Here is a 20,501-nt window from a genome sequence, read left to right as displayed (position 1 = left end):
GAGACGTGTTTGAAAAATGCCATGGCGCAGGCCGGCTATCTGATCATCCAGACAGTTCTGCTTAACTCTGGCTGCCACGTTCCACACTAGAAGCAGCCAGAAGCCAAGTGCATCACAGCTAAAAGTGGCCAGAGGCCATGCGCGCCACAAGACCCATGAGACGCCAATGTGGTGGCTGGCTCTGCCAATCTACCACGCTGTCTCCACAAAGCTCGGCTGAACCCTCTATAATATCCGCCATCCTCGCTGGGTACCCTGTAGAATGAAGACTTTTAATGTTTAAAGATTATCCAATATATTTATATATTTGGAAATGCTCAATTAACAAGATGCCCACATAATTAGAATAGTTACCCAATATCTAACCTAAGAAATAAGTTGCTATCCAGGACTGCTCTCCCCATCGGTCTTCCTCCAAGTTCAATAGCCTCCTTTCGCGTTCCCTTCCTCTCCTTCTCTCCTCCTAACTCCTCACTCCACCTACCTTTTATACTTCCCAAACACCAAGCTTTATTGCAAATGGAGTGGGAAAATATCCCTCTACAATTCCTGTTCTATTATCTATTTGTGTATGCGCTCGCACGTGGACACACACACACACACACACACTACACCTGACAACAACTACCTGTCTGATCACAAGCACATTTTTAAAGCCTCTTTTCTCCTAACTTGCTGGAGCACAATAAGTGAGCATGCATCTACCCTTTCTTGCCAGCTGGTTTGCATGGAAACAACTGTCACTCCCACCTTGCCTTATGACAAGCTGCCTCTGGTTGCAATTGTTAAAATGTGTCCTCATTAGTCTCAGAATTCTATCTCATTTTGTGCACCACATTTACCTAGCCCTTGATGAGTAATTCCATTTTGGAGAGCCAGATATGCAAAATGTGCTTAGGGAGAACACAGTCTATGTTCTGGACATGATTTAAGGGACTGATTAGAATGAATTAGATCTTCATCCCTGGTCTGGTGTCTGTTTAACAAAGGTAGCTAGTGAGGGTTATTGGTTCGAGAGGTAGAGAACTGCCATTGGTCTGCTGGGAAAAGCTGTTTCTTTGACTATTTTGTCTCTATCCATAGGGCACATACTGTGATATAAAAAAGCAAGGAGCTGAGGTATGGCGTTGGCCGCTTGTCGTTGAAGACAATTGGACGATGTTTTCCTCTGGCTGCCCTTGCCAGCTGTCTTTCTGCATACGTTGAATTCAAGGGCTTTGCCTTTGACATTGTGATAAATAATGGCAGCTTGTGCAATTTACAGTGTAAAAGGGCAAAGATCCGTGGGGGAATAAGGGAAAATTTCTCTCACTTTATTGGTCGGCCTTTTGATTCTGTTTTATATAGACATTTAAAGAACCCCCATGACCATATTTTCAATCCTCAAAACAATCACAAAAAAACCCACCATGCAATGTTGTTTATATCTATATCTCCTTGTTTGCATGCATTAGAATGTAAAATAACGGCATTCCTGTATAGGCTTGAACTTTGAACAACACTCCTAACTCAGAGTAAAGTCCAACCAAATTGTCCTCCATGATTTTTATAGTAGAGGACAGAAAGCCTTGTATCTGAGGAAATTCATAAAATAAACATCATTTTATATAGGAGTTTAGGTCAACTGTACTTGAATCTGAAAGATATATCTAACATACTTGCCTGAAATTAACTTCACTTACATGTAATTTGAAGTGGATATTAAAAAAAAAATCTATAAAGTTAAGAATGCTGGTTGGTGGCATGAATATTTTTTTCCTCCGGACTGATGATTTGAACTAATTTAATTATTCTCTTCTTTCTAGATGTTTGCTCATTCAGTTATTTGTTCACCTAGTGAGTCCCACTGTGAGAGAGGATTTCTAGATGTTTTAGAGACATGGTGTCAATAAAAAAAACCCTGGTGTTAATTGTCTGGTGAAGGATGCAGACAGCAAGCATATAATATCTGGCATTGATATGTACAATGCAGAATTACAAGGGCAATGTGAGAAAGGGTCAGCAAAGTGTCCCGTAAGTCTTTCTTGAAGACATGCTACCTGAACAGATTTAAGAAGCAAGAGTAAGCTATGCACACAAATAGTGGGAATGGTTTAGAACAGATGGCATCATAGTGCCACCCACTGTAAAATCGAAGTCCTGTCATGTCATAGGAAGAGACAGTAGTGGAATAGTACAGACTGAGTTAGAGAGTGCTCAAGAGAAATTATGATGATGGCATAATGGATCGGCTTCAAAGGGCCTGGGACCAGAGCATTTTAAGCAATTTCAAAAGAAAAACAAATAGAAGAAATAAGTTATCTCTAAGGTGTTGTGAGACATTTAGGAATAGTTCCCTTTTGCATTGTTCCTTTATTTCTTCGTCTAGAGACATTATTTAAGAATAGTTTCCTTTTGCATTGCTCCTTTATTTCTAACAACATTGTAGTCACTGAAGTTGTACTTTTTCTTTCTTTCTTTTTTTTTTTTGAAAAATAAAAGGAGACACTGTGTCATCTGGTGGCTATACTTGTGAACTTCCACACCATTTACAAATGTCAAACCCTTACTTAATGACTCTGAAGTTTTCAGTAGTAACCATACAGTTAGGGTAAATATATCTATCATGTGCAATGTAAGTTGTAATGAACTTAGAAACTACACAAGAATGCTACATGATACTCGTCTGTGTTTTGAATAACCTTCAGTTTAGTCATCCAGTAAGCTTGCTTTTGTCTATGCATACAACACACTTATAGGCAATAAAATATTTAATGTTCTGTTAAAATGAGTCTCTTGTGTACCCTTCACTGACTGGGGGTACCATACACCTTCCTTAAGTATACAGTGAAGGTAAACCCTGAAGCCAGAGACAGTACAGAGATACGCTATCACATATTTGACCATAACTCTAAATTCATTTGTATAGTGTGGATCTAGCTTGAATGCCTGAATCTATCTAAGAATAATTATATTTTAATATTACATACTTTATATTAAGAGATGAAGACTTAGATTCCTTATCTTTGAATCTTGGCTCAGTCTTCAAAAAGATGGGTGGTTATTTTATCTGTGAAAATATTAACGATTATAACTTTAAATGAGTGAAGATTCAATAAAATGAAAGACAGATATCATGGCAACACAAACTAGAATTGATTAACACATAGTCAACAATGAATGATAAAATATATCTTACAGAAAAACACAGAGATAATATATTTAGCTTTTAAAGATAGTTTATTCTGATTGCTAATAAAAATGTGACTGTATTTTATTTTTGTAGCGAGCGATATTTTACTATATTCAGCAAACACTTATATAACTGGGAGAAACAAATCTACAAAGGAAGAAAGCCTCTACATGCTTAATAATTTTATTTCCAGGACCTACTGTTGCATCTTGCCTGGATTAGGTGCTCAATAAATGCCTAATGAGTGATTAAATTAGAAAGAATTCTTTAAATAAAAACCTTATTTATTTTAACTTCCATTCAATTAACTACTTCATAAATAAAAAATGATGTAGAGTTTTGGGCACTTACTTGGAACTTGAATTGATAGTTGTGTTTATAAACTTTTGTTTTAACTGACAAGATTAAATAAGCAATAGTCTTCCAGGGCACTCATTGTCCGTTCATTATCAGAAATGTGTTCCTTAGGTTGTGAGTTGGATCTAGATAGATAATCTAATAATAGGTACAATTATTTGATGAATCATTATGTATATGCATATGTGTGGTTTTTCCCTTGTGGGTAGTATGTGTTTGAGATGTTACGTCTTAAAGTCTCAAAGTTAACAACTATATTTTTAAAGTTCTAGTAAGGTACATATGTGTATGTGTTTGTGTGTGTGTGTGCGTGTGTGTGTACATGTTTCTATACTTCCTGTCCAATACAGAATACAGCAGAATTTCCTTGACATAAAGGAAGGATGCCTCTAAACTTATTTTGTATTAAATATGTGTCAGTGTTTTTCCAACACACTTAGTCTTGGAATTAAAAGTGTTTCTGTGACCTTAAGATTAGCCTTAATGCATATTTCATAGAGTATTATTAAAGAGCTACTTACTAGATACAAGAAAAGTTACCAATCACAGGGACCTGAAAATCAAAGTCATGAGGTGATATTAAACTTAACCCATATCAGAAAGGGAAATGAAAGATGATGGAGGCTGTGTGCCCTGGATGAATATATCACAAAGGCTATTAACATAAATTTAAAATGGTGAATGAACTGAATTAAAAGGGAGATTATTAGCTTCTCAACCATCTACTAAACAACATCTAATAATTGACATTACTTAACCTGGCAGAGATGTGTAGTGTGTTTCATCATCCCTGTAGAGTCCTTGGATTTGGTCACTCTGAAAATGATTTATATTTGGCACTGTTGAATGAGCTTATTCAGGACTTGTTAACTTTTGGACACATTTGCTTCTGTAACAGGCAAATTAATTTTCAAAGTCAATAAATCTGTGGCTTCCCTTGGAAAAACATGTTTAAGAATATTTGCTGGGTACTATACACACCTGGTAGCTGGCTATATCAAATATCAGTCTTCCAATTGGTGCATGCTTTTCGATAAATGGCCTCGAATCCAATTCTGGTATGTTGTGAAGTTATCAATTCTGTCTCATCATAGATAGTACTCTTTCCCAATGACTTAAGTTCAAAATTTTCTTAAAAGGTTTTTGGTACTTAATTCATCATTGTATATTGATTATGAACTAAAACCCAGATACTCTTTTGATTAACAATATCACTTGGACCACTATAACAGTATTAGTATTTAGTTTAATAAGTATCAAAACATGAAGTTTTGTTGTGATGAGTATGTTGCATGTGATGAGAAGAAGTATTTTGGAAGTCAAGGGTGTGTCATTATGATGTATGATTTTGAAATAAAATTTAGAATTATAGTAACATATTATAATTTAGAATTATATTAGGAGGAAAATATAAAGGTTTCAAACTTTAAAAAGATTAAACAAGTCATCTATAAAATGATGCCTTTTTAGTGTTGATATTTATTTCCTTCAAATAAATGAAGTTACTCAGTACCATGTTAGCAAAATTATTCAGGAATCGCTACACTCTTAATTAATATAAGAACATCATTCTATTGACGCTGCATTTGTTAATGCTGGCACAAATTCTCCAGCTGCATAGTGTGATGCACAATAAACACATATATTCATATTTTCAATTCTAAAAAAATGTAAAGAAAATATATAACAACTGTTATAGAGTTGGTTAATGATACATTTTTACTCAGTTTGGTGTTGGTGAGGAAGAGAATAAGGTGCAGACCTCTGTGTGGATGCATACATGTTTCTGTGTGTATATGTGTGAGTGTATGTGTGCATGTGTGTGTACGGGTCTATGTGTGTGTAAGTGTGTTTATGTATGTACATGTATGTGTGTGTGTGTGTGTGTGTGTGTGTGTGTGTGTGTGTGTGTGCATGCACCCTGATACAGGTACAAATATATTTGTGTGTGCACACATATGTATACCAAAAAATAAACTAGGTTGCTGTGGAGTTTTTCCTCAGAAAAAAACCTACCTTACTTTCTGAGATGGGGCCAAGTCTTTGAGTGATCTAGAAGTCCCACAGTAGGCTAGGCTGCCTGGACAATGAGCAAACAGTTGGTCTCTGCTGTCTTTGCAGCTTCATTATAAACCTGTGTCACCACATCTGGAATTTATTATGTCAGTTTTGGAAATCAAACTCAGCCCCCCACATTTGTGTTGCAAAACACTTTTCTAGCTAGGCAATCTTCTCAACCTCCTCATTTTGAATATTGGTAACTATCTTTTTAGAATTTATTGTGAATTTATTTGGTAATTTTTGTGAGTTCAGTGAGAAATGTTTGGTGGCCATGATGTGAGGTGCTGGCAGAAGAATAGGAACCACACTATGTTACTTTATGCTCCTGGGTATAACCACAGCCAAAACTTAATACATCATTTAAGTGTTGAAAGGCTCATGGACCCAGTCTGTTCTAGCTGGAACACTGCTGTGTTTTCTGACCTGATGCTCCACATTCTGTGTTCACATGATACATTAAATATAACTATTTTACAGAAAACATATCTGTTTATTTTACTTTCCTCTTTAACTTGCCGAGTTTGACTCTTTACATGGGATGAAATCAAAATTAAAAATTCCAGTGCCCTTTTAAATCTGCATTATATGTAACATCCTAATAACTTCTTTCTGCTGTTTCCTCTCTTCATTCGTCATTATCCATGAGTTTAGAGACATCTCATCCTCTTCTATTCTGTTGATCTGTTATTAGATATCTTTGCTCAAACTCCCGTCCTTATCCTTGCATGCCTTTCTATCTTTGCAGGACTGTTATCATAATAGAGTGTTCAGTTGTTGTTTCTATAAAATTGCACCATTTAATGGCTCCTCCGAATGCTCATAGCTTCAGTCTCATCTGTTGTAATAAAGTTTCTGTCATGTGTTACACCACACTAAGAATTTAATCATCTCTTACTATAGAATTTTGTTAGTACTGCATTACTTTTCTTTTTTTAAATCATATTCTGTGGTTTACCTGACACACAGAGGCACAATGTGATGTGAATATATTGCCCCTTTTAAAATTCACTATATATGAATAGAAGAGTTTGCATCTGTTTCAGCACTCAAAGTGACTAGGAGGAAAGCACATGTTTGTGAAGTGCCTGTTATATTAAGGTCTTTTCCTGGGTGTTTTACATACGTCATCTCATTTAGTCCTTTCATCAGTTTGAGTCTTTGAAACTGGAGCACTATCAAGGATATAAAATAAGTTGTAAGTTGCGAAGCCCAGAATCAAAGCTCAACCTTTGAATTTAATATTTATGCTCTTTTTACAAGTCCACATTATTCCCTCAAGAGTCTGTGAAACCTGCATTGTTGACTGCCATCTATCTTGTCAGCTAAATGGAAGAATATGCATAATGAAAGCTGAGAAATTAAAAATATTCTCTAGTAGTGATTGACCTATACACAGTATATATGTTTATTGAATGAAAACGTACAGGATTTATCGAAATAAAAAGGTATATGATACTGTTATAGTATAGTATAGTTTGAGGGGAAGAATGGAGCACGGTAGTCACTTTGCATTGTTCTCTCAATGGCTATTCAAAATTCACCGTTTCTCTGTATTTTGTGAAATATGAGTTAAAAAATGTATTGGTCAAACTATTTTTGTCATTTTGAAAAAAAAAAAAGAGAACGTAGAAAAGCATAATAAGGGCTGAAGAGATGGCTCAGCCGTTAGAGGCTAGGCTCACAACTAAAAATATAAGAAAAGCGCAATAAAACACAATTACTTAAAATTAATCTAAGAAAGAATATGACTAGAATGCATTTTAATTGCTTCACTCAAAATTGATGAGAAATTATTGCAAAATAACAAACCCCTTTGTCATTAGGAATCATTTTTCAAGAAAGACTTCATGTAGGCTTAGATTTTTCAAAACCTACTTTTAATAAGGGTTCTTAAATGCTTCGACCCCTCCCCCTTCTTTCCAGCCCACCATTCAAAGGTAAATAGAAACTAGGACAGGGGATGTAGACTTCTTCAGGAATAGTTCCTTGGAATGATACCAATTTCCATTTGTTAGGATACCAGCAGTCTAGTACAGTGATGTCAGGATACCAAACATGAATTAGTGGTGGTACAATCCAGCAGAAACAGTCAAGCCTCTGCTGAATTGGCTTGAGTCAGCAGTAGCCACCAGAACTACCCAGGACACCAGGAGTTCTCTGCCATACCTCAACAAAGTGAAGATCAGCAAAGATGCAAAAACCAATGAAGCATTGCATGGCTAGCTATGCAATCACCCCATCACTGTCTGTTGAGTCCTATGTTATTTCACGTCACAGGAGGGAGGCTGTATGGAACAGCTAGCCACTATCTGAAAATATCTAGAAGCATTTTAAATGTCTTGACCATGCGTAAGCAGTCAATGAGGAGACACCTTTTACTTGATTTTATGATTTTACAGTATATACATGTATTGAAATATCTCATATACCTTGGATATTAAAACAAGGCAAATATAGTTGATTGTAGAGAAAAAGATGAAAGAGTCAAAAGACAGATAAAGGGCACAAATAAATACCCAGGCCTTGCTTTCATATATAAATCTTTTCTACACATGGCACAATCATGTGAACTCAAGGGCAAATCTGTTTTCCGCACATGCATCTCTCTACACATCTTACTAAATCAGAGATAGAGTCTTTCTCTTGCAAGCAGCATTAAGAAATTTTTAAAACCTCTTCCACTGATAAAATCTGTCTGTTGTTTCTTTGTTGTGTGAAGTCTTGGGTTATTCAGGAACCTTTCAGACTGGACTGAATACTAACAATTTTACATATTTTCATTGTGGTAATGAAACCTCTCACCTTTAGTGTTCTAGGTGGGGCATAGGACTGCAGTCTCCACTCTTACCCACTACACTTTCAGGGGTTTCTGTACTGAGTTTTTCAGACTTAAATTTGACTGATGATATCAAAGAGGCTCCATTTTCCTCTTTGCTTCCTGTCTTATCTATGTTTCCTTTAGGATTTGAATAGTATGTGAAGTTTGTATCCCAGAAAAATTTCAAGCAGATGCCTCCATCATTTCAATAGTCTTTTTGTGCTTCCATAACAAAATACCACACACATTACAAATTTATGAATGAGAGAAATGCCTGTGGTTTTGGAGACTGAGATTTCCAAGATTAAGGTCCTGAAAGGTTGGTGTCTGGTGAGACATGTTTTTTTGTTTGTTTGGTTGGTTGGTTTTTTGTTTTTTTGTGTTTGTGTTTTATCTTTTGGGGGGGGGATATTTCTTCTTTCTCCCCCTTTTTAACTGGCTATTTTCTTTATTTATATTTTAAATGATATCCCCTTTCCCAGTTTTGCTCACCCCAGAAGCCCCCTACCGCAACCCCCCTCATGAGCTTATATGAGGGTGCTCCCCACCCACATACCTACTCCCACCTCCCTATACACTGGGGCATTGAACCTTCACAGGACCAAGGTTCTTTTCTCCCATTGATGCCCAATAAGGTTGTCCTCTGTTATATATGCAGCTGGAGCCATGAGTCCCTCCATATGTACTCCTTGGTTGGTGGTTTAGTCCCTGGGAGCTCTGGGTGGGGGGTCTTCTTGGTTGATGTTATTGTTCTTCCTATAGGGTTGCAAACACCTTCAGTTTCTACAGTTCTTTCTCTAACTTCTACATTGGGGACCCCATTGGGGACTCTTTGCTCAGTCCAATGGTTGGCTGCAAGCATCTGCCTCTGTATTTATCAGGGTCTGGTGGAGACTCTCAGGAGACAGAGATGTCAGGCTCCTGTCAGCATGTACTTCTTGGCATCCACAATAGTGTCTGGGTTTGGTGACTGTATATGGGATGGATCCTCAGATGGGATGGCCTTTCCTTCAGTCTGTGCTCCACCCTTTTTCTCCCTATTTGCTCCCATAAATATTTTGTTCCCCTTTCTAAGAAGGACCGACACACCCACACTTTGGTATTCCTTTTTGAGCTTCATCTGTGAATTGTATCTTGGGTATTCTGAGCATTCGGGCTAATAGCCACTTATCAGTGAGTGCATAGCACATGTATTCTCCTGTGATTGGGTTACCTCACTCAGGATGATATTTTCTAGTTCCCTCCATTTGCCTAACAATTTCATGAAGTCACTGTTTTTAATGGCTGAGTAGTACTCCATTTTGTAAAGATACCACATTTTCTGTATGCATTCCTCTGTTGAAGGATATCTGGGTTCTTTCCAGCTTCTGGCTATTATAAATAAGGTTGCTATGAACATAGTGGAGCATATGTCCTTGTTATATGTTGGAGCATCTTCTGGGTATATGCTTGGAGTGGTATAGCTGGGTCCTCAGGTAATGCTATGTCCAATTTTCTGAGGAACCTCCAGACTGATTTCCAGAGTGGTTGTACAAGCTTGCAATGTGACCAACAGTGTTCCTATTTCTTCACATCCGGTCAGGTGATAACAGATGCTGGCAAAACAGTGTTCCTATTTCTTCACATCCTTGCCAGCATCTGCTATCACCTGAGTTTTTGATCTTAGCCATTCTGACTGGTGTGAGGTGGAATCTCAGATGGTTGTTTTGATTTGCATTTCCCTGATGACTAAGGATGTTGAACATTTCTCGACCATTTGAGTTTCCTCAATTGAGAACTCTTTGTTTAGCTCTGTTCCCATTTTTAATAGGGTATTTGATTCTCTGGAATCTAACTTCTTCTGTATATATTGAATGTTAGCCCTCTATCGGATGTAGGATTGGAAAAGGTCTTGGTTAGAGTCACACCATGGTATTTTATATTATTTGTGACTACCCTAACTTCTTTCTTAGCCTGTTTATCCTTTCAGTATAGAACAGCTACTGATTCGTTTGAGTGAATTTTATAATCATCCACTTGGCAGAAGTTGTTTACCAGGTTTAGGAGTTCTCTGGTGGAATTTTGGGGTCACTTAAGTATACTATCATATCATTTGCAAATAGTGATATTTTGACTTTTTTCTTTCCAATTTGTATACCTTTGATCTCCTTTTGTTGTCTAATTGCTCTAGCTAGAACTTCAAGTACTATATTGAATATATAGGAAGGGAGTAGGCAGCCTTTTCTAGACCCTGATTTTAATGAGATTGCTTCAATTTTCTTTCCATTTAGTTGATGTTGGCTACTGGTTTGCTGTATATGGCTTTTACTATATTTTGTTATGGGCCTTGAATTTCTGATCTTCCCAAGACTTTTAACATGAAGGGATGTTGAATTTTTTTTAAATGCTTTTCAACATCTAATGAGATGAACACGTGATTTTTTTCTTTGAGTTTGTTTATATAAAGGATTATGCTGTTGGATTTCCACATATTGAACCATCCCTGCATCCCTGGGATGAAGCCTACTTGATCGTGGTGAATGATTGTTTTGATGTGTTCTTGGATTCTGTTTGTAAGAATTTTATTGAGCATTTTTGAATTGATGTTCATAAGGGGAATTGGTCTGAAGTTCTCTTTCTTTCTTGGGTCTTTTTCTGGTTTAGGTATAAGCATAATTGTGGCTTCATAGAACAAATTGTATAGTGTTTCTTCTGTTTCTATTTTGATAAATACTTTGAGGAGTATTGGTACTAGGTCTTCTTTGAAGTTCTGATAGAATTCTGTACTAAACCCATTAGTTTCTGGGATTGGGGGGGGGGTTGGGAGACGTTTATTCACTGCTTCTATGTCTTTAGAGGTTATGGGACTGTTTAGATGGTTTATCTGATTCTGATTGAACTTTGCCACCTTCTATTTGTCTAGAAAATTATCCATTTCATCCAGATATTTCAATTTGGTTGTGTGTAGTCTTTTGTAGTAGGATCTGATAATTTCTTGAATTTCCTTGGTTTCTGTTGTTATCTCTCCCTTTTCATTTCTAATTTTTTAAAGGAAGTTATTTATGTCCTTCTTAAAGTCCTCTATCATTATCATGAGATGCCATTTTAAATCTGAATTCTTTCTTTCTTTCTTTCTTTCTTTCTTTCTTTCTTTCTTTCTTTCTTTCAAGAACTCCTGGGAGTCCAGCTCTCTCTGTGATCCTGTGATCTTTTGATCCTGAGATTCTAGGTGTCAGCGCTTCTGAGACACAAGCTGCCTCTGGGTGTGGGTGGAATGGGTAGAGACCAGAGCCCAGGGTTTGCTCCAGGCACAGATGCAAACCAGAAGAAATGTGTGCCTCTGGGTCTCCTGGGTTCTGGGGATTCCCAGTTACACAGGGTATTGGGCAGATGTTTGGGCCTCACTTGTGATCCTTGGTTTGTCAGAGCTCCTGGGGGTCAAGTTGCTTCTGGGTGAGGTCAGACTGTATGGAGCATGCTCCATGAATTAATATGTCATTTGAACTTTTACAGAGAACCACTTTTTACCCTATGTATGAGCAGGAAAGTAGAGTCTTTGCAAACAGAAGCTTATTTTTTTTACTGCTTACCATTGAAAATTTACTTGGAAACCACCACTGAAAGATCAGAACTGTCCTATGCATAAACATTCACATTTATATATAATAAACTGGTGTGTTTTTATTTAAGAAAATGCTTGGCTTTATTGTTCCTAAAGAGACTAAATCAGAGGATATGATACCTTGGGAATAAAAGTTCTTGCTCCCAAGGATGAGAACCTGAGGTTGGCCCCTGAGACACATATATGGAGGAGGATAATTGAAGCAATGAACAGTGAAATAAATGAACAAATCATTTTCTTCCCATCATGTCAAGAAATGTCTAGGATGACTTCAGCGAGAAGAGCATCATTTTGGTTTCTTAAAGGCTCACAACATAAACAGCAGGAATTGTTTTAACAGACATTGACCATACTTATTTTTTTTTTCCTCACATGTTCACTGTTAACTCATCTAGAGCTATTTAGATTAGGAAACAATAATGAGTTGAGGATTCTCTGGGGAGAGACTAAATAGTTCTGGGTCACCTTCATTACCTTTTGTAAATGGTGCTGCCAGGCAATTTAGATTTTTGTAACCTTTAGCAATAACAGATTGTTTTGATAAATTATTCATATTTCTGTAGTCTTACAATTTGCATATCTGGCAGCAAATGAGCCATCCTTTCAGACCTCAACACCCTTGGTCAGAGAGAGTGGTGAAAGGCTCTTCATTGTTAATTTCATCTCAATAGGGTGAGTATTATACTAAAATGAAATATTATTTTAGAAATATGCTTTTCTGGACCACTAAGTACAAGAACTTTACCTAAGAATTTTAAACACATACATTTTTATTTTAATTTTTAAACTTCCTCCAGTTGGGTAGTAGTTTTATAAGAAAATAGGAAACTATAGTTTTATAAGCAGAAAAGAACAACAATTTAGACCTTGATTGAGCAGTTAATTGGACTTCTAGCATCTTATTTTAAGAGAATTTTTACCCTTTGAGGTTTGCAAAAGTGTTATATTGCTGGTCCAACTTTAACTGTTGTATTCATTACTATGGATTTCTCTTGAAGTTTATGTAAAAGTTCTCACCCCAAAGTTTATTTTTACTGAGAAAAATATGAATGATTTCTGTAATTTCTTTCACTTGCGAGTATGAGCAGTGAGGTACCTGTATCCACTCTAGTTGTTCCTGAGGTTTGATTACAATATGCCACCAGATATACAGAATGCACTTGGGGCAAGTCCATTCTAGCAAGAGGCAAAGATTCAGGCATATTACCTTCAAGTGGTGTTTTTGCCTGCCCCTGCTTAACCTTCTGCTCCCAACTTTCCACCCTCAGTTTCCCCTTTCCTCTGTTTTCTGTCTCCTGTATCTCTGTCTGTTTCTGTCTCTGTAGCTCCCTCCCATCCTTCTTCCCATTTTCCCTTTCTTCCTTCCTCCAAAGTAATGAGGATAAAATGCTTTCTCAGAAGGATGCTCTTAATCTAAGCACCATTCTGGAACCTTGTATCACTTCTATAACTCATATGAGGTGCCCCCAGGAGAGTTAAAAAAGATATATGGCTTGAGGATGCCGATTTTGCCAGATTTTTTTTGCCTCCTCCAGTAGATGCAATACCCTTACCATATCCATTTCATTCTTATGTTCTTCAAAGCAGATGCTCCACAAACAAGCAAAGTACCAGTATTTGTCTCTTTGTAGTGTACACTTACATGACCTTATATAATGGAAGCCCCTTCTGCTGGTGGCTCAGGTAGGCTGGAGGAGCCAGAAGACCACAGCAACCCACTCAGCATCCAGTGAGGGGATCTCTATTTAGTTTCCAAATTTAACCTTAACCTAAATGTCTGTTCATTGCAAAACTAGAGACCAACTTTGAATTTTCTTTTATTGCAAACCAATAGTAGGAATTTGGTTCATAATTACAAGTTCATAATGTTCAATTACTAGTTCAAAATCTAGTTCATAAAGAACTAGTTCCTTCATGCTATAGTGAGACATTAATAATCTAATTGTACAAACTTCACCAATGTTCTCTGGTCCCTATATATTCTATTGAAAATCAAGCTCTGACCTTTAAAATGAATAGGCTTTTTGTATAATGTACATTTAATAGAATGAGCAAGGGAGTTTTGCTTTGCATTTTTATATTAGTCTGGTCAGTTGATTTTTCTCATTATTATCATTATGGGTTTATTAGTGATAATCTTTTCAGTAGTCTTCTAAGTGCAACTTACAAAGATGAATAAAGATGGGTAAGTAATAATTAGTAATACTAAGGGATTTGTAGGCTAGTGTGAAGAAATGCCTGTGTAAGTAACTTTACTGTATGACTGCTCTGAGACACGATTTCACTGCCACTCCCAGTAGATTAGGATTGAGAAATAATGAATGTGTAGACAATGGTATTGATACTGATTTCTTGGCCTCACACTTGCTTGTATTCATTCCATTTCTTGTGTCAGGTTGTTCTTTTATTTAATGCACTCATTATTTTCTATTTTATTGTTATTTGCTGAAGTGAAAGATCTAACACATTATTGAAGGATTACTCATTGCCAATTTTTTTGTGCATTTATGGTCTCAGGATTGAGTTTCCTCTTTAAACCATATGGTTTTGAAAGCAGAAGTATTATGTACAAGCAGATGTCAAATTTGATAGTCTTTGCACATGGTCTTGGTTGCTCGGAGGCTGACACTGTTGGCGAGTAGAAGCAAATTGGCAGAACTGTTGAAAAGGCATCTTAGTTTTAAGGTATTAGTTTCTCCTGGCATGCTATTCATGTAATAGGTTGTGAATCAGCACATATTAACTTAAGAGTTTACTCAGAGAAAGACCACATGGTATTGTGAGAGACTCATGCTGTCATTATGACCCTGAGATTTGCTTCTCTTAAAATTGCCCCTTTACAAGTAGACATTGAAGATTTTTCTCTCCAAAATGAATTTGGGGATGTTTAAAGATGCTTCACCCAGCTGTTAAAAAGCACTTGATATTTATGCAGAGAGCCCTCATCACTTCCAAGCATCCACATGACAACTCCCACCTGTATATAACTCCAGTTCTAGGGGACTAAACACCCTCTTCTGACCTGAGAGGCCTTCAGGCATGGGTGTAGTACACATACATACACCCAAGCAGAGTACTCATACACGTAAAATAAAATAATTAAAACTAAAAAGAAATGAACTTTAATCTACTAATAATATTGACAATAAACCAGTGTGCATTAATAAGATTATGTGCTTTTCTGTTCAAAAAAAAGATGCAGGCAAGTCTTAGAGAGGGACTTGGCACAGAGCCTATGGTCTTAAATTTTCCCATTCATGTGTCACTGACCTTGCAGATATACATGTCATTTGAATGACTCCTGGTCAATCAGAAGCCAAGCCTTCAATAAATAACTATGATGATGATGATGATGATGATGATAAAAGTAGATAGATAGACAGACAGACAAACAGATAGATAGAGCAATATTCAATATAAAAAAACAAAGAATTAGCATGTTTGTAATGATGGCTCTGATATAAATGAAAACATCTTTGAAACAAAAGACAAAACAAGTTTGTTTATCCCAGAATATGAAATCTTTTTTCATCGTAATCACCATCATCAGTATCATCATTTTGATGAGGGGGAATATGTATGGAAAGAGAGAGAGAGGGAGGGAGGAAGAAAAAATGAAGGAATGAGAGAATTAGAATATGTAGCTGTGTACATGGGTATTCCTATGTAAATATGTATTAGTGTGTACGTGTGTGTGTAGAGACTGGAGGACAATTTCAGGTGTCCTTTCATAGCAACACAGTTCACTTACTTTCAAGACAAGCTGTCTCATTGGTTTGGAACTTGCCAAGTAGGCTAGACTGTCTGGGTATGAAGCCCTATGGATCTAATTGTGCCCCCTCAATGCTACAGTTACAAGTGACTGTCACTATGCCCAGCTATTGCCTATGAGTTTAGCTTATCATTCTGTACATTGTATTTTGATTATATTTGTTCAACTCTAGTTCCACTGAGGCTCTCCAAGACAACACATCTACCTCCCAATTTTATGTTTCAAGTGTTTATTTTTGAAGATTTGTTTTTTATTATTTCTAAGTGTGTGTGTGTGTGTGTGTGTGTGTGTGTGTGTGTGTGTGTGATAATGAGCAATTACTCTCAGAGCCCAGAGTCAACTGATCACTGGTGAACTACAGGAAGCTGTGATCTTCTTGTTTTAGGTTCTGGGAACAAAACTCAAGCTCCCTGGAAAAGCAGTGCATGGTCTCAAAACCTGAACCATCTTTTTGGCCCTTATTTGCTTGGTTTTAAATTAGTAATGTACTGAGTCCAATAAAGAGTGCCCATTTGTGCATGTGAGCAGGGCCATGCAATAGGTAGCTTGCCAGAAGCCACATCCCCAGAGAAAAATTATTCTTTTTCTGCCTGAAGCTATAAACTGCTAATAGCTTCTCAGCAATGGCAAGCTTCAAGGCCCCAACCCACTCATGCTTCGACTGACTTGATCATGTGCAAATTATGTGCAGGCAGCTACATCTATTCATGAGTCTGTGTGGGGAAGTGGGCTGTGAGAAGCAGCTGGGTGCTTGGTTGAGCATAAGCCTGGAAACCAAGACCTTTATTGAATGGCAGGAGTTCGGCTCTGCTCCTGGGCCCTGGTTCTTTTCATTTTGCTTCAGCCCTCCACAGCCCCTCCCACAGAGAGTTTTATGGCCATCAGTCATGAGGAACAGGCCTGGGGGGGGGGGGCCCTAGAGAGATTTACATACTAATGAGATGCCTGGGTCAGAGGGTGGAGCCAATTAAGCATTCTTCACCAGCCCTCTCTCCTTTCTCCCTCCTTATTTAACTCAGGTCTGTCTTGAGTTTCATAAGGGGGGGGGGGGCCCATCCAGATTCAACCATCATCTGTCATGCCAATAAAACCATTTTGGAAGCCCACAGACTTTCTCGTGTCATTGGGGCCATGCAGTGAGGAATCGTGGAGAAGGCCTTTAATGAGCCTCTGTAGCTGCAGCTGCTGCACCTAACTTCTCCCTGGAGGAACCTTCAGCGTCCCAGCCAACTACCCACAAGTCTGATGAACCTAACATGTAGAGAAGTCAACATTTCCAAATCTCTTCTCCATCCATAGGCTCTTACAATCTTTTGCTCCATCTTTCATAATGTCCTCTGGTTCCTGTGTGAGGGATAGGTTAATACAGATGGCCACATAAGGCTGAGCACTCAGACTCACTGTCAGTGCTTTGACCAGTCAGTCATATCTTCTGATGATGCTCTTATGCTTCTAATCAGCATAATTTTAAATATGTTGATATAAAATGAAAGACTGAAAACATATATGTGTCATCCACATGATGTTAATATATAGCCTAAAGTATGCACACTAAGTCTGAAATGATGAATGAAGATAGTTGACCGGAAGGGACAAATCTTTCTCTCCATATTTTTGATTGATTTTATGTAAAAATGTTAACAAAGGCAATCATCTAACACGTTGAGTGAAATGAACTGCTTTCTGAAAGCTCAACTTTATTATTTATTCTAAAAATCTGTATTTATGTGTCTGTCATATAAGTAGAGTTTTGTATGATGTTTGTTTATAAAAACTGAGTAAGGAATGAAAAAAAGCAATAACAACAAAAACCTCAAATATAACAGGAAAGACTCAAATGATGCTTCTCTTTCATAACATATATTTTTGCCCAAGCCCATGCTAAATGTGATGGGCAGGACAGCAATGTGGGTAATGGCATCTTAGTGATACAGGCAGGCCCCAGATTAAAAATAATTGACCTGGAAATTATTCTCATATTATCTCCAGTGACTTTCAGTGGACCAGTTTTTACCTAAATATAAAGAGCTGGCCATAAAGAAATGATTAATAAAGGTGTTTGAGAGTCTTTGATTCTAGATGCTAAGCAGAGAACAATGAGGTTGAACAGTTTTTAGAATCTCTTATGCATTAATGTATTTCATGAATTTTTGTTTTGTATGCTGTATTCTTGGAAATTTTGTTAATGACTAAATTTATTAAGAAAAAATCTGAGTATTAACATCAAATCTCTGTATATGGATGCAGAGGTCATAGACACAAGAGGAGAACTTACTAGTATCATTTTCATAAAGCACAATGCCTTTCCCATGTATTTTTCATAGGTGCCTTTATATGCACAGATAAGACTAGTTCTCTTGCCTTGTCGAAGAAGTTTCATTTTGGAGCAGATAGAAAATATTACAGACACACACAATGGGTCAAAAACTCATAGAATCAGCCATGATTGGATTCCTGGCCCCATTTGGTACATCAATAATACAGCCCTATACTCAAGGAACATCACAGAAGAGGAGAAGAAAGAATGTAAGAGCCAGAGAAAAAGATGCCAACCGAGAATTAGCATCATATAGAGATGATAAGAAAGCTGTCCTCATAAAATCTCAACAATGTGGTTGCCTAAAAACACCTGAACAATGAAACCAGTGGGCATGACGATATAATAAGGTTCTTCAATTCCACGTGGTCATCTGTAAATCTGTGAACATAATAACAATACTAAATATAGTCAGTAATGGTGTGGGTGTGTGTGTGCATGTGTGTGCATGTGTGCGTGTGTGTGTGTGTGTGTAAAACAGTAGTAATTACATCTAAATATGTAATGAACTTTGAGAGATTATTCATACAGGAGAAGTTGGTGGGGGTAGAGGGAAGAGTAAGATGGATGTAAATACAATACTCATGTATGAAACTGTCAAAAGAAAAAATGAAAAATCAAAGTTAATAATCATTCTTGTGTAATGTTTTGTATTTCTTTCTATATTGTTCTGAACCACTTCTGAATGGTAAATTATTTGTCTTTTTTTTTTTTTCTTGAAGAGGCAGGCAAACCTGAAACCAAACAAATGACTACCAAAGTCACAACACAAGGTAAGCAATCAACTCTTTAAACATACCTTTTCCTTTCATAACTTCAAAGCATTTTATTGACAAAGCAAAAGCTGTTTATTGCATAAGGGCACCATCTGCTGGCTGCTCTTCTTCAGTAAACACACAAGTAGTTTTTTACCGAAAATAGAAGTTGTCATAGTTCATATTCTGTTTATTATTTCTACGTTTCTCAGCTTTTCCCAGATCTTTCCCCACATCCTCATCCACCTAAATCCACACTCTTTTCTTTCCAGGCATTTAAAAATAGTGATAAAGTAAGATAAAATAAGAAATAACATATCTGAGTGGAACAAAACAAACTAATGAATGGAAAAACAAAGAGCCAAATTAAAAAAAAACAAAAAACACATATAGACACACACATACATATATAGCCACACATAAAACATCCCCCAAAGCACAAAATCAGAAACCTTAACATATAAGCAAAAGAACTATCAGAAAAAGAAAAAAAAAAAAAACCCAAGACAAATCATTGTAATATAAAAGTATCCTCAATGATAGCACTACGTTTTGTTTGTTTGTTTGTTTGTTTGTTTGTTTGTTCTGGCCATCTTTGGCTATGGATGGGGCCATGTTCTAAGACACGCTATAAGAGAAAAACTAATTTTTTTTATTTGCATGTAGTAACCAATTGGAGACAGCTTCTAGGCTAAGATGTGATCTTGTGTTCAGTTCTACTCTCAGCGCTGGGACCTCATAAGCTACAGGCCTGTGTAGACTCTGCCTACTGTCACAGTTTCTGTGATTGCATCTGTTCATAGGTTTCCTCTGTTCCCTCACTGTTGGCTTTGATTCTTCGGTGTCCTCTATTCCCTCTGGCTCTTACAAGTATTCTCCCTCCTTCCCTGCAGACTTTCCTAAGCTGTTAGGGTGTAGGGATTATCAGAAACATCACATTTAGGGCAGTACTTTAAAGTCTCTCACATTGTCCAGCTGTGTGTCTCTGTATTTGTTCTCATCAACTGCAGGAGGAAAGTTCTCTGATAATGGCTGAACAAGTTACTGGTTTATTAGTATGGCAGAACATTGTTTTATTGGTATGTTTCTTTAGCAAAGCAGTATTATTGTGCTTATGTAGTCTCAGGCTCTTGGCTACCCAAGCAGGTTTCATCTCATGGGTTGGCCTTGAATCCAGTAAGATATTGGTTAGTTACTTCAATAAGCTCAGTGCCACCATTGCACCAGAGTATCTTGTAGGAAGGTCACAGTTTTAGACTGAAGGGTTAGTGGCTAGGTTGGTGGTTACTTTCTACTGTGTTACCTGGTAGAGAACCTTCCAGCACCAGGAATACAAGTCGTAAGAGCAAGTATTTCTTTATCCACTTGGAAAAGTTCTATTGATAATGATGCTAAATTTACATACCAGAAGAAATAAAAAAAAAATCAGAGCATTGCCTCCAAGTTTTATTCATGATGCTTTAATACATGTTGTTAAAAGCAAACCTCAATTAAGCATATAAAAAAACACAGATTAACTATTACTACGAATATTTCTAATGATTTGGCTAAACTGATTATATCTTATGATTTGTTTCGTATTAGAAGAGACTATTGGGATGTTATGAAATCAACATTGCTTTCTAAATGCTCACATTCCAAAAGCTGG

General features: G+C 37.0%; 1 protein-coding gene and 1 pseudogene across 10 annotated transcripts in view; one reads left to right on the top strand and one right to left on the bottom strand.

Moving 5' to 3' along the window:
* Positions 1 to 20,501, top strand: part of Trdn (triadin) — a 379,612-nt gene that overhangs the window by 199,149 nt on the left and 159,962 nt on the right. For all 10 annotated transcript variants that reach the window (XM_076927916.1, XM_076927914.1, XM_076927917.1 and 7 more), the window contains one exon: positions 18,821 to 18,871. In XM_076927916.1, the coding sequence (XP_076784031.1) occupies positions 18,821 to 18,871 (51 nt within the window). The remainder of the gene's footprint in view (positions 1 to 18,820; positions 18,872 to 20,501) is intronic.
* On the bottom strand, positions 12,989 to 18,161 carry LOC143440536 (NADH dehydrogenase [ubiquinone] 1 beta subcomplex subunit 9 pseudogene; annotated as a pseudogene).

This window comes from Arvicanthis niloticus, chromosome 30 (genome assembly GCF_011762505.2).
Source record: "Arvicanthis niloticus isolate mArvNil1 chromosome 30, mArvNil1.pat.X, whole genome shotgun sequence".
Classification (NCBI taxonomy): domain Eukaryota; kingdom Metazoa; phylum Chordata; class Mammalia; order Rodentia; family Muridae; genus Arvicanthis; species Arvicanthis niloticus.
Note: the sequence above shows the minus strand (reverse complement) of the source record. Positions and strands in the feature narration are given on the sequence as shown.